This window comes from Canis lupus, chromosome 36 (assembly GCF_048164855.1).
Source record: "Canis lupus baileyi chromosome 36, mCanLup2.hap1, whole genome shotgun sequence".
In the NCBI taxonomy this organism is placed as follows: Eukaryota; Metazoa; Chordata; class Mammalia; order Carnivora; family Canidae; genus Canis; species Canis lupus.
This window is the reverse complement of record NC_132873.1, coordinates 29,329,843-29,355,895: the sequence shown is the minus strand read 5'-3', so window position 1 is coordinate 29,355,895 and position 26,053 is coordinate 29,329,843. Positions and strand designations below refer to the sequence as shown.

The 26,053-nt window shown below is 49.1% G+C and overlaps 1 protein-coding gene across 1 annotated transcript in view; it reads right to left on the bottom strand.

The window, feature by feature from the left end:
• Positions 1-23,133, bottom strand: part of STAT1 (signal transducer and activator of transcription 1) — a 40,453-nt gene extending 17,320 nt beyond the window's left edge. Inside the window, exons 1-12 of the mRNA XM_072813224.1 lie at positions 22,979-23,133; positions 22,558-22,694; positions 18,886-19,014; positions 17,603-17,747; positions 16,001-16,099; positions 9,551-9,640; positions 8,461-8,539; positions 7,304-7,395; positions 6,721-6,872; positions 4,872-5,030; positions 3,492-3,584; positions 2,015-2,074 (exon numbers count right to left, since the gene is read on the bottom strand). Coding sequence (XP_072669325.1) covers positions 2,015-2,074; positions 3,492-3,584; positions 4,872-5,030; positions 6,721-6,872; positions 7,304-7,395; positions 8,461-8,539; positions 9,551-9,640; positions 16,001-16,099; positions 17,603-17,747; positions 18,886-19,013 — 1,097 coding nt within the window. The 5' untranslated portion in view covers position 19,014; positions 22,558-22,694; positions 22,979-23,133. The remainder of the gene's footprint in view (positions 1-2,014; positions 2,075-3,491; positions 3,585-4,871; positions 5,031-6,720; positions 6,873-7,303; positions 7,396-8,460; positions 8,540-9,550; positions 9,641-16,000; positions 16,100-17,602; positions 17,748-18,885; positions 19,015-22,557; positions 22,695-22,978) is intronic.
• Positions 23,134-26,053: the final 2,920 nt, after the last annotated feature.

The following is a 26,053-nucleotide window of genomic DNA, read 5'->3' as shown; positions in this document are numbered from 1 at the left end:
GTCAAGCAGCACCAGCTCTGTCAAGGAGCCAAGGATGCCTGTGACCCTGGGCAGGTGCACCACCCAGGCCCCCATCTCTCGTCCAGCGCGTTGCGGGGAGCACCAAACGCACGGGATGCCGTAAGTGGCGAGCTGGCTATGTGCTGTGACCACCGCGAGGCTACACTTCTGGCCACTTCCTGCACACCCACAGGCCCCAAGAGGCTGCGCAGCCGCGGGGCAGCAGAGCCCACGTCTGCGGTCGGCCTGGGGAGCTCCCAGACGATGGCTAAATGCTCTCCACTATCTTTAAGGCTCTCGTGAAAGTATCGGAAGAGTCAATGATTTGAGGAAGCTTTCAAGTTTTAAATCTGAGGTTAAATCTTGAGCAGCCCTGGTGGCTCAGAGGTTTAGGGCCACCTTCAGCTCAGGGCCTGGTCCTGGAGACCCGGGATCGAGTCCCACGTCGGGCTCCCTGCGTGGAGCCTGCTTCTCCCTCGGCCTGTGTCTCTGCCTCTCTCTGTCTCTCTCTCTCTCTCTGAATAAATAAATAAAATCTTTAAAAAAATCTTGAGCAGCCTCGCCTCTAACGTAAGTTCAGTGACTACGCGGTCATGTTCTGGACTCGCAAGAATCTGTCAGGTGGAGGCGCAGACTGGACGCCATTAGCCACCCACAGGGACGCGGCCGGCTTCCTTTCCTACCTCCACCAGGAGTCCAACATCTCTGTGAATGACAATCACCACCAGCTACGCGGGTGACCAACACTTCGGGGCGGGTGGGCAGGGCGCGGGGTGTTGGAGAAAAGAAAAGGAATAGTGTGGCGCAAAGATACAAAGCTGCCCTTTCAGAGCTAAGAAGAAAACCCAGAGCTGGAACAGAGGAGAAACCAAAGAGCTGAACAAACCAGAAGAGAGACCGCGGTAGACAAAGTGTAACGGCCGTGAGATCTCTGCCGCTCTTCCTTCCGAGACACAGTGTCTCTCCGTCCCTGGGGGCGCAGGTGACTCAGGTCGGCCAACAGAGTGGATGGGAGGATGCATCCACGCCAGGAGCTCCAAGCCTCGCCTCCACGGGCCTAGCACGCCGCCCTTCTCACCCACCTGGGGTGCCGTCACCATGCAGGAAGGCCGGGCGGGCTCCTGAGAGCCCCACGGATGGGGCCCGGTCGTCCCAGCCAGGACCTCAGACCTGCCATGAGCCCAGGCTGACCCCGACCAGAGGACCACCTAGAGCTCAGACGGGGACGAGCCAAGCAGCTTCAGGTTCTATTAGGTTTCCAGGTGAATCATTAAGCAGCAAGAGCTGATACACAGAGAAACCACAGCTGATGGCAGGAAAGGCACAGAGTCCAAGGAAGAACATTGTTTCAGGCTGGAGACAAGACACCAGAGGAAAATGGCCCGGATCGTCACCTACAGTCTTGGCTAAGCCAGTCGGTTACATGCAAAACAGAACACGGACTGTATCAGGGGCCGGGGCCACGAGGGAGCCAAGACCTAGGTCAGGCCTAGTCCAGGTCCAGGGCCTAAAGGCAAAATGCGGTGGGACTGCCCCATTCAGGCCCCCGTGAGAGCCTGGCAGTCCTGGGGGTCCCTAGGGCCCAGGAGAGACAAGGGTGGATCCTGCAGGCTCCACGCAGTCCCTGCAAAAGGCTGTCAGCCACATTCCAGAAGCACCCACGACCGGGTGCGGAATCGCTACCACATGGACGACCGTGGGCCTGGTGTTGGACCAAGGGTCTTGTCCTCTTCCAGGAAGCAGGAGGGGTGGTGTCCGGGCCCGGCTGCTCCTGACCTGATCCTTACAAGTTCATATGCACAAAATACGCTCGTTCTTTCATCTGTTTTTGGTCTAAAAAGGCACCAGCAGGTTGATGTCAGCTCTAGGGGAAGCTCCCGGTGTCTGGGATGGGGGCCATTGATTTACATCTCCTAGGATCACTTATACATAGTCCCGGCGCAGCACTGTGTTGGGTTAAGAAACTCGGCATTTCAACAGTGTATGTGGCGAGATAATATCAAAGATATCTTACTTATCAAATAAGACTTTGACTTTCAAATTGTAATTCAGCTCCTGCAGTTTCACCAACAGTCTGGAAAGAAAAACAAAAGTCATTATTACTTTAGGAAACGGTCTGTCCCAGTTTATTTATTAAGCCCTTTCCCTCCCGGTGAACATTTCCGTGGTCCAGTTACCATGAACAGCTGAATCGACTTCCGTGTATGTCGAGTTGGATGTTTTTTTAAGTGCATCTGTGGGTAAGTCCCTGGCTGTGGAGTTGCTGGGGCAAAGCTGTGACACTAAACTCCGAGAGAAAGCAGCAGCTTTTCCATATCCGCCAAACGTGAGTGGGGGTACGGCTTCCCCACACAGCCTTGCCAACACTGGGTTTTATCAAAACGTCTAGCTGGGGCCAATCACATGGGTAAAGGGTAAAGCCTAGCAAACATATTTTTACTGGCACCTGTATCTAATGTTTGTCCTGTCGGGGAAAATATGAATCCTTACCCATAACCAGGAAAAAGAGGTTAACATCTATAGTGATCCCAGGGTGGTGTGAAGGATGGGACGAAGCCCTGCGGGGGGGCGTGCGTGTCTCCTCTGATGAGCTGGAGACCTTGGGCAGGAGCCCCTAACTGGTCTGCTCCGCTGGACGGGGTGGGGTTTCTAGACCCCCTGCAGCGGCGGCAGAGCCGGCCCTGGGGACCTAGGTCGAAGCCCCCCAGAGAAAGGACTAAGGCCAACTCGGAAGGCGCGTCCAGCTCCTCGCCAGTAGAAGAACAGCTCAATAAATTCGCCATTCAGCAGAGAAAGGAGAGCCATCTGTCCTCACATGGAAACACTTCTGCCATTTATTAGCAAGGGAAAAAGTAGGCTGCAAAACAACTTGTAGAGCGGGACACTAGCTTTTAGAAATAAAATCCTGTACATTGTAGTGTGTGTGGGTCTTTGTGTATGTGTGCAGACACGTGCAGAATTCTGGGAGGGAGGACTGGCACTGGGCTGTTTTCCGTGGTGGTCTACACACATTCAGACCACAGGGAAACTCTGAAACCCGATGGAAGCTTGGACCCAGTCACCAGAAGAACACGTGTCACGGGTCCGTATTCACACACACTGCACGTGGTCTCGGGGGCACGTGAAGCCCAGGTTAGAAGCTCATCCCCAGGAGGGCATGACACTGCCGGAACTGATGCTCTCCCCCAGGTGCAGTCCTGCCCTTTTGAAGTCCTTTTTAAGGCAAACATGCATCACATTAACGGGTGAAAAAACCCGGTGTGGTGTGCATACATAAATATTTGTTGTATTCCTATTCTTTTTTTTTTTTGTTTTTTTTTTAACTCTTTCTTTTAATGGAGAAGATAGACTCTTAGACGTCCCAAGCACGAACGCAGGCTGGAATGCCACTGCAGGGTGCGTCCTCTGGAGCATCCCCCGTGACAGTGCTGGGGGCCCAGGGACACAAACTGCATAGCGGAGGGCCCGGGGCATCCACGTCTTGGGGTTACCTCAGCTTCACCGTGAACTGGACCCCCGTCTTCAAGACCAGCGGCCTCTGGGGATGAGTTGGCATGCAAGGCTGTCTTTCCACCACAAAGGAGCTGTGAATTCCGAGCAAAGTGCACATTAGCGTTTCCGTGAAGGCTGAGGCGGGACAAATTATTTTCCTGAAACAGGAGAGGGGGCTGGAGCGTGCAAGCGAAAATTCGGTTTGGAAGATTCGAACAAGTTGATGAACAAAGTGAGGTTTGTCGGTCAGCACGGAAACCTCCATACCGCATCTGCACTCGACGTGCGGCCACAGTCGCTGCAGCGACCTGTGACACCTTCGCCAGCAAAAGCCCCAGGTTGGGCTATGTTCATTTAGGAAGATGCACGAAGAACCAAGTTTGCTAACTAGACCCGCACTGGCCATCACTGTGCAAAATACATGAACACCCAATCGCTATGTGTGCACCTGAGCCCAATGTAAGGTCTGTCAGTTTAAAGATAAACAAGAACAAAAAATAAAAAGGAATCTTGCTACAGGTACAAATGAACCAGGTAACGTACTGCTCACTACCATAATCTGAAGCGGGTATTCCAGTATCCGTTAGAGAGCCGTTCTTCTGGTCCAATTGTTTAGTAATACTGACTACCTCACAAGCATTTCCAAATATTAATTTTCATTTTAAAAGGGACCAAATTTGCATTCCAAAACCCAAGTAAATACATATCCTTGGTTATTTCAAGATACAGCCCTGAGGTGGTTCTGTTTGGACATTAGCCGCAGGACGCGGAGGGTATTTATGTCAAGTGAGTATGAAAAAATCTACAATAAGGACTCGTCTTTCGCTCGCATTTGTATCTACTAAGCACATCTGGAAGGCCTGCCCACGGGCCCGGTACTGGGTACTGGGCCAGGTCCCCATGGGGGGAAAAGGATGACAAAGGCGCATCTCTGTCTTCCAAGAACTTGTAATTTATGTCACAGGCAACAGAAATACACGCCCACAGGTACATAAGAAATCCAGAACGGGCGAATAAAGACTGAGTCGTGCAGATCCGGGAGGGAGGTGCTGTGTTTGGAAATTCTGGGAAGATTTTGGGACAAGATAGAAGCTGCAACTTGCAGGAGGATACAGTTTTGAGGTGAGGTTCCGAGGGGGCGGCTTGGCGGTGGGGGTGCGGGGGGGCACAGGACAGGCACGGCGAAGTGACAAGCTACAGCCCAGGGGCCACGAGAACAAAGAGCCAGCGGCACGGACAGGGGTCCCGGAAGACATGAGTGCCCTAAACGAATTACATGACCTACTAAACTTTTAAAGCAGCTGAGAGAGCAGTAAACTGCCCCCCCTCCCCGCCCGGGTAAAAGAGCTGCAGGAGAAGCCCAGGGATCCCTCCATTACCTCTGAATGAGCTGCTGGAAAAGGTTGAAGGTGCGGTCCCACAGCCCCTGCTTGTTTTTTGTAATCGGGTCGTGTTCATACGTGTACTTCTGTTCCAGTTCCTCGAGCTTTTTAAGCTGCTGACGCACCTGCTGCAGACTCTCAGCGACTACGGTGAACCTGGGGGTATGAGACCCACGGGCCTCCCTCAGAAGCAGTGTCCCCACGGCCCAGCTCCCAGCCCTCCCCTGGCTGCAGAGACGGCCCCCCACGTCGGGCTGCAGCCTGCGGGCCCCGACTTCAGGGGAAGGGTGAGGGCAGCGGGGACATGGGGCCCTGAGAGCGGGCGCGAGGGCTGCAGGGAGCCCAGGCAGGCTTGACAGAGGTTGACAGGACGGACGGGACAGATGAGGACGGGGACAGGGGGAGCCCAGGCAGGCTTGATGGGGGCGGACGGGGATGGGGGGGAGTGCAGGGCTGTGGAGGGCAGGGCGCTCAGGCCCCTCGGCCTCACCCCCTGGAGGCCCAATTGCAGGAGCCTTCTCCCCGGAAAGGCCACGTCACTGCGCAGTCCCCGCCAGGAGCCCCACCAAGTGGCCATGTGGCCATGACGGGGACGCAGGCTCACCCTGGCACCCAACACAGGCTCAACAACCTGCGGGCAGTACCGCGATGGCCCCAGAGCCCAGCTGCGGCCCTGAACAGGCTCCTGTGGCCTCGGCGACAAGGCATCGGGGGGGGGGGGGGGGGGGGGGATGGGGGGGAGGGTGACAGTACCTCTGCAGGGACATTCTAACTAAGCACAAGACATTCGGAATATGAGGAGCCAATCCACAGAATAAAAATAAAGGCTGAGTATGAAGTGTGAATTCTAAAGAATGTATCAATTCAGAGAACTTCCTGAGATCTCTGGGCCTTGGGCACCTGGGGGCCACTCAGGCCACCGTCCCCTCACCTCTACCCTAAACCATCTGTTCCGTCCACTCTGCTGGCGGTGTCTCTGGGGCGACACTAACATGCTCAGGTCACCCAACTGGCCTTTCTGTCTATAGTCTACTCTCCAGACTGCTGCCAGGGTGACCTAAGTCAAAAAAGCCCCAGAGAAGTGAACCTCTACTCCAGTAAACAGCCTTCCTGGCTTGTCAGCAGCCCCCAGACACGGTCCTGCTCCCGGCAGCAGGTGAGATCCCCTAGAACCATGCTCCAGCTTCCTGTCCTCCTGGGCCCCCTACTCTGCAGCCACCCAGCCGGGGCTGTGCGCAGGACTCCTCTTCCGGGTCACGTCACTGCAGGGCCACTTCCCGGGAAACCTTCCCCGATGACTCCTCCCCTCGCCTCCGCAGACCTCCGCCAGCAGCCTTCTACTGCACAGGAGCACACCTGGGTCCCGCCCCCACACAGAGACTCCTTACTGGAAGGACCGAGAATCCCTGGTCGCGCACTCCTAGGGCCTAGCCCAGGGCCGGGCACACAGCCTCTAGCAAGCGTTTCCGAGATGGAGGACTGAATGAGTGATCCAGACTATTATTTCATGCAAACCTGGAAAATGTCTTACGTGGTCTTGTTTTCAATAAGACACAGGGCTCAAGTCACCAAATGTGTTCTGTGACTATGTCGCCAGCGTTTTGGCACAAATGACGTGTCCCATGGTGCATGGACAGTGGGGAGGGGCGTGCTCCCAACCAAGCAGAACTTGGCTGAACTCGGCCACAGGCATGAACAGCATGTGCTTTTCAAGTGCTTCCAGGGCCAGAAGAAGCCGGACTAAACCACAGTCTAAACCAAAGTTCTGACGGGGTCCCTTCCACTAACCACTCGAATGCGCACTTTGAGTTCACAGGGTCGGCCAGTCGGATTAGGAGCAGCTTACCAGTTCTGCAGCTGATCGAGACAAGCATTGGGGGGTCCCCCAATGCAGGCGCTCTGCTGTCTCCGCTTCCACTCCACCAGTTCATCATTAATCAGGGCTTTCTGGGTAAGTTCTGTGACGTTCAACAACTCTATTATTTTGAGAACTACTTCCTAAAGGGAGAGGAAGACACACAGTGAGGTAAATTCATCTTTAATCACTGAATTTACTTATTTTTTTAAAAAGACTATTCATGAGAGACAGAGAGAGAGAGGCAGAGACACAGGCAGAGGGAGAAGCAGGCTCCCTGTGGCGAGCCTGATGCAGGACTCGATCCCAGGACCCAGGGGTCACGTCCTGGGCTGAAGGCAGTGCTAAACTGCTGAGCCACCTGGGCTGCCCTAATCATTGAATTTAAAAATCTTTTTTAAAAGCAAAGCAAATAATAGCTCAACTGGGGCTCTAAACCAAGTGGTTATAAAAATAATTTTTCAAAAAAATAAATAAATAAATAAAAATAATTTTTCCTCTCTTCTAAACTTCAGGCCTATTATTTATAGTCTGTGATAAAAGCAACAGGTTATTCTGGAAAGCAAATCACTACCTTTCTCTTATTGTCAAGCATTAAATACATCTTCTGGATCAACATCTGTTCTTGCTTCTGATCGTTCTTTGCCACACCATTGGCTTCATGTTCTACGACATGAGGGAGAGAGCAGATAAATGTAAATGTAAAAAAAACAAAATCAACTAAATCGAAGGTTCACATACACTTAGAAGAAATATAACCCAAACACTATCAGCTGACAGATCAAAGTTTCGTCTTCAGTTTTGATTGAAGGAGAGAAATGCCCTAAGTATAGAAGCTGGACAGGCTGAAACAAAGTACTCGTTTCCAGTGACCCAAGTAAACTGGAAACAGTACCAGTTGGCTCTTGAGTCATTGTTAGAATGTTACTTAAATGAATACAAGTGACAAAATTGAAAATCTCAGATAAAGAATGTATACAAAGTGTATCTGTAGCTTTGAAAGACAAGCCCACAATTGAGAAGCAGTAGCTCAGGTTCCTTTCTCTCACACCAGCCCTCAGATTATCCTAATAATCTTTCCAGATTACCCTTGGCGTCCTCCAAGCGGTCACCAGGGTCACAGTAATGCCTCCCATGTTTTACACAATGCACGCATTTGGGTTCTTTTCACTTGATAGTCTGTCATCGTTAAAGATGAGCAACAACAAAATGGAGCGAGATGGCTTTAGAACATGAAGAGCGATGCTGAACTTCTCTGTGAAGTGTACGTAGGAAGCTGCAGTGTCTGGGAGAGCTTCCAGCAGGCAAGCTCCACACACCTGTCAGTCTAAGTCCATCTGCGGGCTAGGTACAAGAAGCCACAGGAGACCAGCCCTTGTCAAGGGGGGCGGGGGGGATGATACTGGCCCCACCCCTACCCCAGCAGCTGGCAAAGGCTGGAGACTGCTCTGTTCCCACCCACCGGGGGATTTGAGATAGTTCTACTGCCACCTGGTGGGTAAAAGTCAGGGATGCTGCTAAACATCCTAGAACACACAGGACAGCCCCTCACAACAAGAAATTACCTGGCTCAAAATGTCACCAGTACAGAGGTTAAGACCCTGGCTTGCATCATCAAGAGGCCCAAACTAGCAATTCAGAGTCATAAAACATCTGACAAACACGAAGACCTACTTGCCTTCCTCATCGAGTGTACACAGAAGTGACAGCCAGCCAAACGTTGACTCTTACCTCGGTTCTGCAAGGTTTTGCACTTAAAATCATATTCATCCTGTAAATCTTCTAGGGTCTTGATCTCGTGCTCTATACACTACAAATAAGGATATAAACAGGTTTTCCACCAATCAGCTTCCAGAGACTTTAGGAAATAAGATTACTATAGGTCAATGGGACCCAGAAAAGCACGGTGACAATCCTCAAATATGAATTCAACTTGCAAAATTCTAATCACATACATAATACTGTCTATTTCCTTAATAAGCACATAATAATTTTTAAGAGGAAAATGTACAGTTATTTTCAGACTGGGCTCACTTGATTTCTACTTGAATGAAGTGTTTCCTTGGGAGGCTGCAGGATAAAGTTGCTTCCAAGACTCTGGAGTTTGGAAAGACCCTGCCTGAAGCACAAAGTCCAGTCCATGCTGGTGAGACCCAGATGCCCAGGTGAGATGGCGCGCCTAGCTCAGGGCCCTTCCCAGACTCAGGCCTGCTGCCCCGCAGGACTACTTCTCCCTTCCGGTAAACAGCCCTAACAGAGGAGAGCGGTGAACACGTGCTCCCAGGGCACCGGAGCAGCCCTCTCCTCCGCAGATTCAGTTCTCTTGTAGGTTTCATCTTAAAATTGTTGTATTTTCTTTTAATCAGAAATGTTATCAGAATTTCTTTTAGCAAAAAGTCTTTGTTCCCCTTCCAAGTCTTAGAATAAAACAGGTGCTTGAGAAAGATGGGCCACGTTCACCCAGGCCTCTGTGTGAGCCCAGGAACACCCCAATTGGAGAAGCGTGCACATAAAAGGCTACGCAGAGCAGCAACACCCAGTTTACCGAGCGGTGGGGCAAAGTCAGCAGTTCCTGCACAATCTTGCAAAGGAAAAGAGAGATAAGCTCAATGTCTGGAAGTTAGAGCAGCGGCCATAAAGGTCTATCTGCTCGTTGGTTTAGCCAATTTGTTTCCTCGTGGTTTGGAACTTAAGCAAACCTCTTCTCCTCAGCTACGTAGAAGGCTGAAATCACTTACCACGTTTACACGCCAGCAATTGAAACCTTTTCCTGTCTACAAAAAAGCTAGAGGCTAGACATACATATTTACTCAATACTCACCATAACTTTGTCCTTCACGTTTCTCACTTTGCTGTCAAGCTCCTTCTGCTTGTCTAACATCACAGTGCTCTGAACGTTCCCCGACTGCGCCTGTAATGGGAGGTGGTGCGTGGTTAACAACTGGTTAACTCCTCTCCTCCGTTGTAGTCAGCTGCTGGTTAGTCTCCAAAGTCAAGTCCATACCCTGTGCACACCTCCCTCCCAGACCTCCCAGACCTTCCTACAAGCTTCCCACGTGAGCAGTGACACGAAACCACTCAGTTCTCAAGACCCCAGAAAACACTGGTCAACTACTAAAAAGGCTACAGAAAGACGAAGCTCCGCTCAGGTCTACTGTAAACAGAGGATTTCTGCAATTGCCCATTAACCCATACGGTTGCATCGTACCACACAGGAAGTTTATCTCAGGGTTTCTCAAATTTTGTAGACAAGGTTATTCTCATTAACCCTGTACCTATTTGTCTTAAAACCTCGCAAGTCACAGTGTGGTACCCAGACCAGCGGCGCCTACCACCTGGGAGCCTGCTGGAGGTGCAGACTGTTGGGTCCTGATCTGATGACCGCATCAGAAGCCCCATTCTGACAAGACCCCAGGTGAGTCAGAGGCCTATCAATTGAACAGTACTGCCATTCAGGACTTCAGTGGGTATCTGCTAACATAAGAGTGATCATCAGTGCAGGCACATCAGTGTTCAGTCCTCATCCTTGATGATCAGAAGACTCCGACGTAGCGGTGTCTGTGCGTTCGTGACCTAAGGTGTTCCCGTTTATCCTCACAGCATGGCTTACTAGGTGTTAAGTCAAGGTCAGGTAACGTCCCACACCCAGGCGGTGGAGTGGTAAACCGGAGACTGTTCTCCTACAGACTGGATTCTAGAAAGATGCTATTTTTGTTTAGAGTTAAAGCCCCTCCCATGGCAAAAAGTGTGCCCATCAAACTGTCTTACATAGAGTCCTACATGGCACAGATTCCATGTGAGTATTTTTACATATTCAAACTTGCTAGTGTTTTCTTCTTTTATATCTGGATTTTCCACTTGCATGGTTTCTTTATTCCTTAAAATCTCTAATTCATTTGAAGTTGATTCTTGCGTTTACTGTGAAGAGTGGATACAATTGTAACTTCTTTCCTTCGTCTTAAGATTCAGTGAAAAGTTCGTATTTTCCCCAGAGCTTTGTCACTTTTAGCACACAAATTTCCTTATCTACTTGGGTTTAAGTTGTAGATTTTCTCTGCTTTCCCACAAGTCTTTCTCTTCCTAAACCCAAACCCCTGAACAGTGTTTACTTATAGAGAGTTTGGGGTATATCTAGCAGGGATGGGCCCGTCTTACTGCTGAACTTCTCCACGAGCTTCCTTGCTGTTCCTGCACGTTTATTTTCCTGATGACTTTCACAGCTTCAGAAAGCGACTTGTTATTTCTATTGGGATCACATTAAAATTATGAATGATTCAGGGAGAGCCAATATCTTTATGATGTTGTCTTTGGATTCTTATGCCTCTAACGATCTTCTCTTGTCTAACTGTATTGGCAAATAACATAATGTTATTTAAGTAGCAGTGGAAATAGAGATGCATGAACATCTCTGCCCTGGTTCTGACTTACTTAACTGAGGTTTTCTGAACTACGGGACACACTGTCTACAGAACTGAGAGGTGTATATTTTAATATGCTGAAGAGGTATCTAGCAGTTCGTGTTTTTTTACTGTCTTTTATCAGGGATGGGTTTTGGGTTTTGTCAGCTCTTTTCAATAACTATGGAGATAAGCATAGGCTTCCCCCACCCTTATATCTATTTACATAATGAATTACATTAATGCATTTCCCAGGCACAATTTACTCTGTAATTATAATCTGGAATAAATCCCACTTGGTCATAATATACTTTTTTCTTAATGTATTATTGAATTCTGATCAATGAACTATTTTATTTGGGACTTTACGTCGATTATTCATACAGGAAATTGGCCTATAGTATCTTTTGCTCTATCTTTAGTACATTTAGGTAATCAAAGTTATTGTTTACAGAAAACTCTGGAAGTTTTCCCTCATTTTATATCCTCTGGAATCACCGAAGTTCAAAGCATCTGAATTTTATCTGTGTAAAGTGTGTATTAAAAAAAATATATTAAAATGACTGCTGAAAAAAATAAAATGACTGCTATCTTCAGGTGCCACGTGTCACTCAGAAATAAACGGGGCTGCTCTGGCCATTCAAACACATGTTTGTTTGTAAGATTTTATTTACTTCTGAGAGAGAGAGAGAGAGAGAGCACAAGCAGGGGGAGAGGGAGGAGCAGACTCTGCCCTGAGCAGGGAGCCCCATGTGGGCTCGACCCCAGGACCCTGGAGGCAGATGCTTAACCCACTAGGCCGCCCAGGTGCCCCGGCCATTCAGAATGAGCTGCAGCCCTGAGAGGCATCTGTGCTGGTGTCTGCTGGGAGCCCGACGTGGACGCCCTGCGCTGCGGGCTCTCCTGACAGCTGGGCTACTTCACCCGGTCGCAGGGACCAGGCCCTTCCTCCCACACCGTCAAGGGTTAATTTAGCAAATGGGGACAAAGTGGACATGCGAGTGCAGCCGCAGTGCCAGCTACCAAGTCTCTTCCCGCTTTCACACTGGGAAATGCTGGGTGGAAAAGCTCTGGCAACTGTGGCAGAGGCCTAAGGAGCGTGGGCTCCACAAAGAAGCGTCAGCAGTCGGGGCCCAGCTCCTCCCACACCCTGGGTGCTCCGATGTCGCTCCCCCGCCCCGCTCCCTCCCTCACCCCACTGCTGGGTGGCTGTTAAGCATTTTCCCATCAAGTATTTTAGAAACACCAACAAGATCACTATGACCGCCCTACACCTGTGATTCTGATACTACTTCCAGAGACCGGGATCTTTGACTTGTTCACTGTCGGACAAGCCAAGAGAATCAGGAAACCACGGGAAGGTGGGAAGGTGGGTACAGAGGTGCTGACCCCCCCACTGCACACCTGAAGCTATCATCACACTGCCTGTGAACTAACTGGAGTCTAAGTAAAAGCTTTGCACCAACTGTTAAAGTCGCAAGGGACCTCTGCGGTCTTCTTGTATTTTCTCACTGCTCACCAGCACCTCTACCCGCCTTGTTTGGAGGGTTTTAATTAGAACCGGGTTGGGATCCCTGGGTGGCGCAGTGGCTTGGCGCGCCTGCCTTTGGCCCAGGGCGTGATCCTGGAGACCCGGGATCGAATCCCACGTCGGGCTCCCTGCATGGAGCCTGCTTCTCCCTCTGCCTATGTCTCTGCCTCTCTCTCTCTCTCTCTCTCTCTCTCTCTGTGTGACTATCATAAATAATAAAAAAAAAAAAAAAAAAAAAAAAAAAAAAAGAACCGGGTTTCTCATGTGCCCTAGACCAAGGAGAAGTCTGCTTGGGGACTGAGGCGGCCTCCCCCTCGATGAACAAGCAGCTTCCAAGGAAGAGGACATGTGACAGGCACCCTGCGGGTGTCAGAGCCCCAAGCAGCATGGGACTCCTCTCCCACCTCATGAGTCTGAAACCCCAAGAGAGATTAAGACACTTCTCTACTGAGCGGGTTGTAGTCAGACAATTCTGACTCAGCTCTGTGGCCTGGGGCAAAGCACGTGGCCCCTCAGTCTTAGTCTTTTTCATCTGTAAAATGGGGATAAGAGGACTTAATTTCAGTGACAGCTTTGAAATCCTGTTTATAAAGCATTTAGCACAGGCCCGGAAATAAGCCTGTGGTATATGGTAAGTCTGCTATTGCTGAGGATCACAAGGACGTAACAGCAAAGGGAACCCTGAGAGCCACTTTATGTCTTTTTTTTTTTTTTTTAAAGATTTGATTTATTCATGAGAGGCACGGAGAGAGAGGCAGAGACACAGGCGAGGGAGAAGCAGGCTCCATGCAGGGAGCCCAACATGGGACTCGATCCTGGGACCCTGGGGTCATGGCCTGGGCCGAAGGCAGACACTCAACCGCTGAGCCATCCAGGTGCCTCTAGGTCTTTCCTTACACCACTCACTGTGGTGAACCCTATGAACCTCAATTTTATCCATACATATAGTTTTTCACCCCCCACACACACACACCCACACCCACACACACACACACACGAAAGCCTGGTGTTCTAAAATGGTGGCAAACAAAAATTTGTAGTCTACCAAGAAGTATCTACATACTTTCTAAAGTTCTTCTGTTAAGACAAAAAAAATAACAGGAACCAGATTTTCCTATCCTGATGTTTCTACAGAATTCTGCGCTCTTTAAAAGCTCTGAACGGACTCTGAAGTTTGCATGTTTTTAACCTGTTGAACTTCCTGAATCCCCGTGTACCCATCAGTTCCCCAGCCGTCTGTCCATTCATGAACATTTTTGTTTCATCAGATTTCCCCTGTGCCTCTGGCCCCAAAATGAGGTTACTTTGAAGCAAATACGGCCATCGCCACACCCCACACATGGTGTGTCAGGATGAGTAACGGCCGGCCGCATTAAAAACATGTGGTTGCTTCAACCAGGGGAGAAACAGCAAAGGAAGGTTTCTCAATTTCCCAGCCCAGAGGAGGCTGGGTAATGTCAGTGCCTCTTCCCTTTCCCCGATGGCCTCAGACATCTGGATCCTTCCCTCAAACCCAAAGAAGCCCTTGCTTCTCGTTCTCAGCTGGACAACCAACTAAACCTCCTTGAAGGTGTTCACTGATAACGCAGGTGTCTTCCAAGGGGCTTGAAATGATCGTCTCCCAGATCACCGACATTCTTTAAAGGGGAGACCAAAGCTGGTGAGTCTTCTAGACCCAAAGAGGAGCTGATTTGGGAGAGAAGATGTTGCGTGCTCCGCCTCCCAAAGGGGCCAAATGTGAGGCGAGGGATGCCTGGGTGCCAAGGAGGGAGGCCCACTCTGCCTCCCTCTGCTCCGGGCAGTCCTCTCAAGGTGGACACAGGAGCGGCCAGCCCATCGCATAGCATCCTTAAGACAAAAATGTCACACAACCACAACGGTCCTGCTGGACACCTCCCAGGTGCAGAGGGCCACGCTGACATGCACACCTCCTGCGGGGAGGCCGGGCGGCCAACACCGGCACGCACGCACTTAGGTTCATAGGCCATGAAGCAGACGGACTAGCTTGACATGAGAACAAATAATGCCGATCTTTACCTGCTCAGCACAGCAAGGTGCTTTCAATGTGACAGGAACGAAACGCCCAGGGAAGCAGCAGATGCCCAAGGACTGGGTCAAATGCCCAGAATGTGCATGGAGAATGGCATTCAGCACCGCTACTTGGGCTCTAGTACACGGGCACGGTGTCCCCTCATCCTGGAAGGGTCTTAGCCAGAACCACCCACGCGGTGGTGTCACAGCGACCTGCCTTCTGGGTTGTTCCCACCACCCCCTCATCCAGGAAAGGAATAAACAGATGCCGTGGCAACTTTAAAAATCTGAACCCTAATCGCCAGGTAGGCTCATAATAGTACTAGTAAAACCACGATCAAGAATCTTGGTACTAAAAAAAAAAAAAAAAAAAAATCTTGGCACTAAAACAAAGTCTGACTCATTCCGTTTGGATGCCTTATATATTTAAGATTTAAATTCGACCCTATTCAAAACAAAGCTCTTGATTTTCCCAACAACTTGTTCTTCTCCAAAACATACCAGGTCCTACAGAAGTCCGACTCCTGTCCTTTCTTTCCTTCCCAGCTCGATAAACAATATGTCCAAGTGACTCAGGTTTCAAACCACCAAATCATCCTGTTTTCCCCTTTCCCTCACTCCCACCTCTGATGCTCAACGTAAGCCACGCTGGTACCATATCCATAACCTCATCCGCCCACCTCCTACCTCTACCCATTGCACCTTCTCCGAGGACACTTCCACTTCCTCGGGCTGCCGCTGCACGAGCTCTCAGTCGGCCTGCTTCCTTCTCTGCCCCAGGGCTCAGAGAAGCTTCCTGCAGGATCTAAAGACACAACCCCAGGGCACCCGGGTGGCTCAGTGGTTGAGCGCCTGCTTTTGGCTCAGTTCATGATCCAGGGTCCCGGGATCGAGTCCCGCATCGGGCTCCCTGCTGGGAGCCTGCTTCTCCCTCTGCCTGTGTCTCTCATGAATAAATACATAAAATATTTTTAAAAAATAAAACAAAGACACAAACCCATCCCCGAATACTCCAGTACTCTCTCACAGCATCCTGCTTTGGTATCTGCATAGTAATTACCACTATCTGAAGCTATTCTGTTTATGTTTTATTTCTCTCCCCCACCAGAATGACTTCCATTAGATTACAGTCCTTTCTTACAGCCTGGGTCCCATCAAATCTCTGTATCTGATCTTTCCCATTTTCTGGGGCTGTCAAATCAGAGGACTATTCACTACTGGCTTGCACAGGGGTGTTGATAATATTTGTTGGATAAATGAATGAATTTTTTATTTTACTATAATCTTCGGTGTTTAATTAGAAAAAAAGTACCTGATTGAATCTCTGGGCATTTTCCAGGATCTTCCTTTCCTCCTTCAGACAGTTATAGATGATCATAGACATCTGTATTGGGTCTTCCTGAAAATTATCCTAGATAGGGATTGTTAGAATAAGAACAAATGAAATTTCAGAATGTTTAAGCCATTGTATATTATAAATTGCATTTGTTTCTATCTACTGAGATAACTCATCTTGAATTTATTAAATTCTTACACAAGCTATTTTTGGTAAAATCAAAATATTCTTTTCATAAATTATGACAAAAGCTTTCCAATAAGTGTAGGTATCTAAGTTATTTCTTGATTTAAAAAACCAAGTATTTTCAAACATGGTTCCTCTAATGACTTTTTAATTTCCGTTCTTCATGAAGCCATTTATGTTCCATTAGGATCCTGAGACAATGCAAATGATACAAAAACTATGCCATTTCTCAATTAATTTATCTGCTAGTCTCTGTATTGAATTAGTCAAAGATACTCTTTTCAGTTTTCCTATATCCTTGTCAACGCGGGTTGCAAAATACTAGCAATCGGGGGGCTCTTCAATAATAGGCACGTTCAAACAAAGTCTATAGCAGAGCAAATTTCTGTAAATTTAAGCTGCCTTCCCCTGTCACTGGTATTATGTAATCATAGATATGTTCACAAAGGAAGAAAAACCTTCTAATTACCTAAGTTGAACAGTTTGATTGTGTTGTATGACTGATTTTTTTTTTTTAATTTATTTATGATAGTCACAGAGAGAGAGAGAGAGAGAGAGAGAGAGAGGCAGAGACACAGGCAGAGGGAGAAGCAGGCTCCATGCACCGGGAGCCCGACGTGGGACTTGATCCCGGGTCTCCAGGATCACGCCCTGGGCCAAAGGCAGGCGCCAAACCGCTGCGCCACCCAGGGATCCCCGATTGTGTTGTATGAAACAAGAAAACAATCGCTCTCGTTTCCATGGAAACAGAAAAATTCTGTTAATATAGAAGTAAATACAGTAGCCAGGCTTAAGGAACTCCTGAAATTCTGTAGCCCATTATCTCCTGCCTGGGACTCCCTGGGACCATCCCATCTGTGGGAGAGCAAATCTTCCAAAAGCAAGGAAAGGTGGATCTAGCTCCAATTCACCAACTCAGTATCAGGCCTCAGGAACGTCAAACTTTTCCGGGCTTCTTCTTCATCTGTATACCAAGGACTTATTTTTATTTTTATTTTTTTATACCAAGGACTTAGACCAGATTCACACTAAGTTCCTTTGAGCTTCTACATGTTACTACAGCTCACTGCTTTGACAATGGGACCCCTTCCCTTGGGTTTCAATTTCAACAATGTTTAGTAAAACAGGGGACAGCATCACATTTCTCTCAGAATTACGGACACCTCGCAGGTGATACATCTAAACCTCAAAATTCCCTGTATGTTTACAAAATGAACTGATATTTTACTCTGCTTATATGCTGTAAAATATTAGCTATACAAAGGGAGTTTATTTACCAGCTCTGAAACTTTAAAAAATACCAATAAAATGCATGCTCAAGAATATTCACTCAGTGAAGAAGACTCTTATGCTTGGGAACATTTTGGCTAAAATGCAAAAACCAAGTCATACCTGAAGGTTACGCTTGCTTTTCCTTATGTTATGCTGCAACAAAAAATTATTCTCCAAAGAAAAGCGACTATACTGATCATCCAGCTGTGATAGGAGGTCGTGAAAACGGATGGTGGCAAATGAAACATCATTAGCAGCATGCTCCCTGGGAGATTTAAAATTCACACATTTCATTTTAGATACTACTTTAAACAGACAAAATAAACATTGCTTTCCTTATGAAAATTATTCAAGAAGCCAAATTTTTAGCGTTTTCTTAGGATTTTTCCTTCTTTTAAGGCTGACATTGTTTTTAACAGCTGTTTGTACTATATTTCTATTACACACAATTAGCATAAAAAAATCCAGAACTCTGGGGCAGCCTGGGTGGCTCAGCAGTTTAGCGCCTGCCTTCGGCCCAGGGCGTGATCCTGGAGACCCGGGATCCAGTCCTGTGTCGGGCTGCCTGCATGGAGCCTGCTTCTCCCTCTGCCTGTGTCTCTGCCTCTCTCTCTCTCTCTCCTTCTCTGTCTCTCATGAATAAAATCTTATAAAAAAAAAAAAATCCAGAACTCAGATTGTGCACGAAACTGCTAATGGTAATTATCTCTGGAGGGGAAAAAAAAAAACAGTAGGGGCCTTTACTTTGTACGTCAAATACTTTTAAAAACATTTAGAATTTTTGCAGTCAGCAAATAGTAAATTTTTTTTTTTAAGATTTTACTTATTTATTCATGAGAGACACAGAGAGAGGGACAGAGACACAGGCCGAGGGAAAAGCAGGCTCCATGCAGGGAGCCCGATGTGGGACTTGATCCCAGGACCCCGGGGTCACACCCTGGGCCAAAGGCAGACGCTCAATCGCTGAGCCACCCAGGCATCCCAGCAAATAGTAAATTTTAAAACAGAATACTTATCAGTTTTTAGAGACGTCCTCTAATTTTATTATCTTCATATTTCTAATCAATATGTCGCCATAATTTAGCTATAAATGACTTCTTTTAACTTACTTCTTTCTATAACCTGGATCTTAATGTGGAAAATAATTGGTGCCAGCGTTATCTAACGTGTCCAAAGCATTTAGGAGTATGCATCATAATCAAATGGACAGAACTACCTTAAAAGACTCAATGACTAACCCATTTACTTTTGTAGAGTCAAATGCCATTTTTCAAACCAATACGTTTCTCTGCAACAGATAATCCAAACAGCTACAATGAGATTCATCTTTTAACCAGTGTGGCTCCGAGTCACTTAATCACTTTAAAAGCATAGAAAAACTTCAAGTGAGCCTTCCTTCTTACCAGTCTTGTTTTTCTAGCCACTGTGCCAGGTACTGTCTGATTTCCATGGGAAAACAGTCATCATAGAGCTGGTGAACCTGCTCCAGGAATTTGGAGTCAAGCTGCTGAAGCTCATACCACTGGGACATCCTGTAAGGACACAAAACACAAAACACAGATCATGAATGGAAGACCGTAATTCCAAAGAAAGCTTATCTAGCATTATGCTTCTTTAAAAAATCATACTTAATCCAAAACGTAATTTGTCTCTGAAATATATAATTTAAGTGATGTTTATACACTAAAGCCTGTTTTTTTTAAGGTTTGGGGGTTAATATTCTTTTCCTCTCCAGAAAACACATCTTTGGGCCTTTTGCTCAAATGTCAACATACCAGGGAAGCCTTTTTGGATGCTTTGCTTAAACTGACACCACTTCTCACCTCATAAACACTCTCCCTCTGCCCTGATGTGTTTTGTTCCATAGCACTTACCACCATCTAACCCACCATATATTTTCTTTTTTATTTTGATTACTGTTTTCCCCGCGCGAAGGGAAGAATTTGGAGGGAAGTGGACTGTTCACTGCTATCTCTCCAGAACAGTGCTGGGCACATAATATGACTTTGGAATGAATCTGGACTTTCATCATATAAAAAATGGAAAATAGTATTTCATTAGATTTACTTTCAGACAAATTCTAAGAACCCTCCAAAAACTGCTCTCTTAGGAGCACAGTACATTTGGGGTGCCTGGGTGGCTCAGTCAGTTGGACGTCTGACTTTGGCTCAGGTCAAGATCTCAGGGTCCTGAGGTTGAGCCCCAGCATTGGGCTCTGAGCTCAGTGAGGAGTCTGCTGGGGATTCTCTCCCTCTCCCTCTAGCCCTCCCCCTGTTCACATGCCCTCACTCTCTAAAATAAATAAGTAAATCTTAAAAAAAAAAAAAGAAAAAAGAAAGAAAGAAAGAAATACAGTGCATTTGTAATTTAACTCGAAGAATTTTATTTTTAAATGCTTTTTTTTTTTTAATTTTTAATTTATTTATTCATGAGAGACACAGGCAGAGGGAGAAGCAGGCTCCATGCAGGGAGCCCCATGCAGGACTGGATCCCAGTTCTCCAGGATCACACCCCAGGCTGAAGGCAGGTGCTAAACCACTGAGCCACCGGGCTGCCCAACTAAGAAGAAGAAGAATTTTAAACTGGTATTTTATATTTTGTGATTCATATGGTAAAATGAATTATTTTTGTCCTGTACCTTTTAAAACAGATTTTCTTCTTGGCTGACTACAAACAATAAAACTAGCTCAAAAAGTCTTTAATATCAGTAACAATTTAAAGATTGAAACCACATTGTTAAATATAATTTCAATATATTTAAATATAATTTCACTTCTTTGGATAAGTGTAAGTCAGTTTTTGCATAGCAGTTCTAAGGAAATGAAAACAGAACCCGAATTTAAGGAAGTCCCAGCATCTATGAAGAAAACAAAGGGCGTCCCATTACCACAGCATAACTTAGGATTTACACTAGTGCACAGCTGCAATATGCAGAGTGGGTATATGTGAATCTTGTCCCAGCAGGCCTCTGGGAAGGGGTCTAGATTTTCGTGCAGGGTGTGGACAAGCACACATGTGCAGGCAAGAAGTTACATCTACTCCACGAATTTCCTTCCAAGGAAAGAAAAGCAAGAATATGGTGGGACTATAAAACTCATTGCCATCACAATACGAGTAGAAATGGACACAAACAGGGATGCCCGGGTGGTGGCTCAGCGGTTGAGCAGCTGCCTCTGGCTCAGGTCATGACCCTGGGGTCCTGGATCAAGACTCACATCAGGCTCCCCACATGGAACCTACTTCTCCCTCTACCTGTATCTCTGCCTCTCTCTGTGTCTCACACGAAAAAATAAAATCTTATTAAAAATAAAAAAAGAAGAAACGGACACAAATCTCCCCTCTGGCATACCTGCAACAGGAATCTGATTTTTCACTTCAAATTAATTTTACCTGAGTGGGAGACTCCAAATCTGTGGCTCTTCCCTCTCTGCTAAGTGTTTATTTAATAAGGATGTGCCTACAGCAACTACACTGGCCAGAGGTCAGCCAGAGGGAGTATAACACCTTTTTTTTTTTTTTTTTTTAAGATTTTATTTATTTATTCATGAGAGACACGGAGAGAGCGAGAGGCAGAGACACAGGCAGAGGGAGAAGCAGGCTCCATGCAGGGAGCCTGATGTGGGACTCGATCCCAGGACTCCAGGATCACGCCCTGGGCTGAAGGTGGGCGCTAAACTGCTGAGCCACCCAGGGATCCCCGGTATAACCCCTATTATTAGATGCTGGACCTCGGGCAAGTCACTTCCCTATCAACAGTGTGGCTGTTAAGAATGAATGAACTGGTACAGACACAGCACCGGGCACAAAGCAGGCAACTAATAAATTAATGCTAACAACTCCGAATCCGTGTCATCTTCTCACAAAACCTGTAACCAATGCGAAGAGTGCCATGACCACCTCCCCGTCACCATGCTCAAGCTCCAGTGCTATACGGACTCCTTCCTGCAGTCCCAAGACCTCCCACCTCCCTGCTTCCCAAACCACGTCCCAGTCTAGCCTCCTGCTGCACACACTTGGACCACATCACTGTCTTGCTCAAAAGTGCTGCCGTTTGCCCGTTCCGAGGCTGATGTGCACCCTGACCCTATTTTCACCCATTAACAAAGCAAACCAACTGCCAAATGGTCTACTGTGTTTTGGCTAGGCCCAACACTGTGGCGCTGCTCCGGCTGTCATCCACCCTTGGAAACAGCCTCCCCAGGGATCTCTGCCTCTCTACATCCTCCCACTATTCTAAGGTAGATGTGAATGCCCCTTCTTCCAGAAAGCCATCTGGGACTTACCCAGGGACAACTAAGCTGTCTTTAACTTGTGTGCCACAGCATTCTGTACCCTGTCTTGGAGCATCAGCTCCTTATAAAGCTCCAGGATTTCTCCCCTGAGTGAAGTAAGTTGCCAGGACTGTGTCCTCCTCTTCTTTCTTTCTTTTTTTTTTTTTTTTTAAAAACATCCTTGGTACATTACACGGTGTCTCGCACGTAGTATGTGTTCAACAGGTTTACTGAATTGAAATCTAGTGTATTTCACATTGAATTAAGAGTAGGGGGTAAGGGGATCCCTGGGTGGCTCAGCGGTTGAGCACCCGCCTTGGGCCCAGGGCGTGACCCCAGAGACCTGGGATTGAGTCCCACCTCGGGTTCCCTGCATGGAGCCTGCTTCTCCCTCTGCCTCTCTCTGTGTCTCTCATGAATAAATAAATAAAATCTTAAAAAAAAAAAAAAAAAAAAGAGTACGGGGCAAACCACATTATGCTGCACCAAGCCTCAGCTCTGCATCCTTGTTAAGCAGCAGCTGCATCCGGGATTGTGCTGGAGGCTCAAGTCCTCTAGTTCTGTGCCATAAAAATGACCTTTCCAACCTATACAAACGCTTGGAGCACAGTCAGCCACACACATGCACACACACGGCCCCCAAATCTTCAGTATTAGTCACCACTTTTTAAACAACTGACATCGCTCGGGGGTTTGCAGGAACTTTTATATTCCAGGAAGACGTTAAGCTGCTCCGTCTGTACGCACCGGTGCAGGACTAAGAGTCCCAGACGGGACATTCATTCCTCGGGAGCAACTACTGACCTGCTCCCGGGGGGCCCGCGAGGGCCTGAGGATCCAACCCAAGCGGCAGCTGTTGGCTGCTGGCGAGGCGCGGGCGGCCGGGCCTGCACGCACACGGTGGGAGCGTCCCAGCTGGCACAGGGAAAAGGGAAACTTTCCTGCGGGGAGAAGAAGAGGTGAGAAGGGGACAGGGTGGAGGCGGGGGGTGGGGGGAGTGGAGGTGAAAGGGGGAGAGGCAGGGTTTGGGGGAGGGTGTCTTAGGAGCTTCCTTTCCTGCGGGGCGCCAGCGCCTGAAGGCTCGGGGAGCGGGCACCCCGCGACCCCCCGACCCCGGGAGCGCTGGGCCGCCCCCCGCGCCGCCCCCCGGGCTCCCCCGCCCAGCCCCGCCCCGCGAGCACCGGGCCCCCCGCCCCCGCGAGCACCGGGCGAGCAGGCCACTCACCGCGCGCGGCGCTGGCCCGGCCTCGGCGGCGTCCGGGTCCGAGGGCTCGGCCCGGGGGGTCACAGCGCCCGGGTCCCTCGGCGACTGTGCGGGAAAGCGGAAGCGCCCGGCGCGTAAAAGACCGAGGCCGGCGCCCCGCCCCCCGCCGCCTCGGCCAATCAGCGGCCGCGGCCGCCTCGGCCAATCGGACGCGGCTGTTCCGCGGGCGCGCCGCCCCTCCCCCCGGACCCGCCGCAGCCCGGGCGCTGGGCCCCCCGCGGAGGCGCGAGGCCGGGCGACCCCGGCGGTGACCGCGGCGGTGACCCCGGCGGCCGGAGGGGCGGCTCGCAGGGCTCGCAGGCCGGTGCACGGGCCCCGCGGCGGGGAGCCGAGGCAGGCGGCGGGCGGGGAGGCGGGCACCCCCGGAGCCGCGGGGGCGGCGCACCTGCTCGGCGCCCAGCGCGGCCCGTGTGAGCCTCCCCGCCCCCCGCCCCCACCCCCCCCCCCCCCGACCTCGGGCCGCGGTGCGAGGCGGCGTCGGGGGTGTCCAGGTGCGGCCAGGTGCGGCCAGGTGTGGACGAGCCCGGGCTGCGCTGGAGACCCGACGGCCCCGCGCGCAGCGGCCGTGCGGCTCTGGAGGCAGGCGCTCCTGCTCCCGCCCCCGCTCCCGCCCCCGCTCCCGCCCCCGCTCCTGCTCCTGCGCTCCTCCCCGCACGCGCAGCGTCCGCTCCGGACACCTGCCCCGTTGACACCTGCCCCCTCTGGACACCTGCCCCCTCCGGACACCTGCCCCGTCTGGACCTGTCGCCTCCGGACACCTGTCCCCTCCGGACACCTGTCGCCTCCGGACACCTGCCCCCTCCGGACACCTGTCCCCTCTGGACACCTGTCCCCTCAAACCTGCCCCCTGTTGGAAGAACTGGCACGTGTCAGAGCGTCGAGGCCCTTGGGGTCTGGGTGTGGGCTCCTCCCGCCCCCGCACACCTGTTCTCCAGCCCGCTCGGTGCTCCTGCTGGCGATGCCCCAAGTCCCACCAACTTGTCTCCAGCTCCTACACCATCCCCCACATTTTCCTCATTTTGATGATTGCAGTAGATTCCCAAATGGCTGCTTCACTTTAACTCTTTTTTTCAAATTGAAGATTTATCTGTTCATGAGACACAGAGACGGGCAGAGACCCAGGCAGAGGGAGAAGCAGGCTCCCTGCGGGGAGCCTGACACAAGACTCGATCCCAGGACCCTGGGGGTCACGCCCTGAGCTGAAGGCAGGTGCTCAACCCCTGAGCCACCCAGGTGCCCCTCACTTAAGCTCTTAATTGCCCCTCCCCTTTTTAAATTTTTTTAAAAAATAATCTCTACACTCATCATAGGACTTGAACTCACAGCCCCAAGCTCGAGTGGCATGCCATACCAACTGAGGCAGCCAGGTGCCCTGCCTTTAATGCTCTTTTAATCCGCTCTCCCTACGACAGTTTGAGTGATTTTTTTTTTTTATTTCAAAGCAGATCATGTGTTTGCCACTTGCAAAATCCTATGATGGGTTTTCTTACCGAATTCAAATTTCTCAATATAGTTTACAAAGCCCTGGTTCCCCATTTCTTCCTCTAATCCTGTCTTTCTTGCTATTCTTTCTTTTCCAGACTTCAGCACTTTTGTCTTTCCCCAAACTCCGGGCCTTTCACCAGCAGTTCTCTATTTGGAAAGTCCCTTGGGGCAACATCCCTTTCTCTCAACCTCTTTTCTGGCATCCAGGAGGCCAGCCTAGATGAGATCTTCTTGGAATGTATGCCCACAAGATAAGTTGGCGCCTTCAAGTAGATGGAACTTGAATCAAGCCATGAATAATAAGACGCCCTTGGGTACAAAAAAGATCTCAGTAGGCTCCCAAAGCTATGCTTATGCTCTTTCTTGTCACATATTCAGCCTCGCAAAGCCAGTACCGACCTGCGATAGCAATGACCCCTGGCACCAAAGTGGCAGCCTTCTGTAAAAAGAGATGCCAGGCCGCTACAAAACGCCCTTTCCCCCCTACTTATGTGCATTTAGGACCCAAGACAATGTTGGAGAAAATCTGCCTCTAGGAAGAGTCAGCATTTGTTATCAAGTTCTGTGGATGCCTCCTTCCCTGTGCCTTTGTTGTCCTTCGTTTTACTGTCATGGACCAAACTCCACCGTAGCTCTCATCGCTTCAGAACTGGAATGCGACAAAAGACCAGTTCGACTACCGTCTTCCCTTCCCTTTCCTCTCCACTGTTTGCCAAATTAAGTCCTTGAAAACGTTAACCACATTGATACCCTCAGTCCCTACTCAAGAACCCTGACAACTCTCATTGCAGTTAGGATAAACACCAGCTCTGCTAGTCTGGATCCTCCACAGAATGTTCTTACCTTTTGGCCTTGTCCCCCATTGTCCCAGGACCCAGCGAAATTCTATCCATTGTTTTACTCCCACCCCCAAGCTTTTAATTTGCCTGTTTCTGGCCCTTTGCTCATACCATTGGCAAGTATTGTGCTTACTCAATGGCATGTGCTGCCCCTTACTCACTTTGAATATCAAGTCTTTATGCAACTCTTAAAACTAAGCCAAAATCCTATATTCTCCTTCTGGAACCATTTAATCCTGTGGTGATTAATCTCGTCTCTGAAATAACATGATATGTGTCTCCATTTATGTCAACAGTCCCTACATTATGTTTTTTGAAGTCTTCAGGCCTTATTCTCTCCAAGATTCTAAGTTCCAGGAGGGCAAGCTTATGTATTTTCTAAGTGTGACTAACATACCAACTGCTGAAAAAGCAACCAAATACAGAACCAAACCGAATAAAAGAACTAGAGATCCAGAAGTGGAAAACCCAAATGTGCGATGGCTCCCTGGAATAGTCAGCTTAGGAAACCGTATCTCTATACTAACAGTGCCCACTTCGCAAAAGACATCAATCTGGAAAAAAAAAAATAGCTAATACCATGTTTGGTAGATTGCATTATTTTTCCATTTGTTTCGTTCCCTTCCCACTCCTTGCCCTGGTTCACTCTGGCCGTGACATGGCGGTGACATGGAATATAAGCAGATGTGAGGTACACTCAGGTATAACCCAC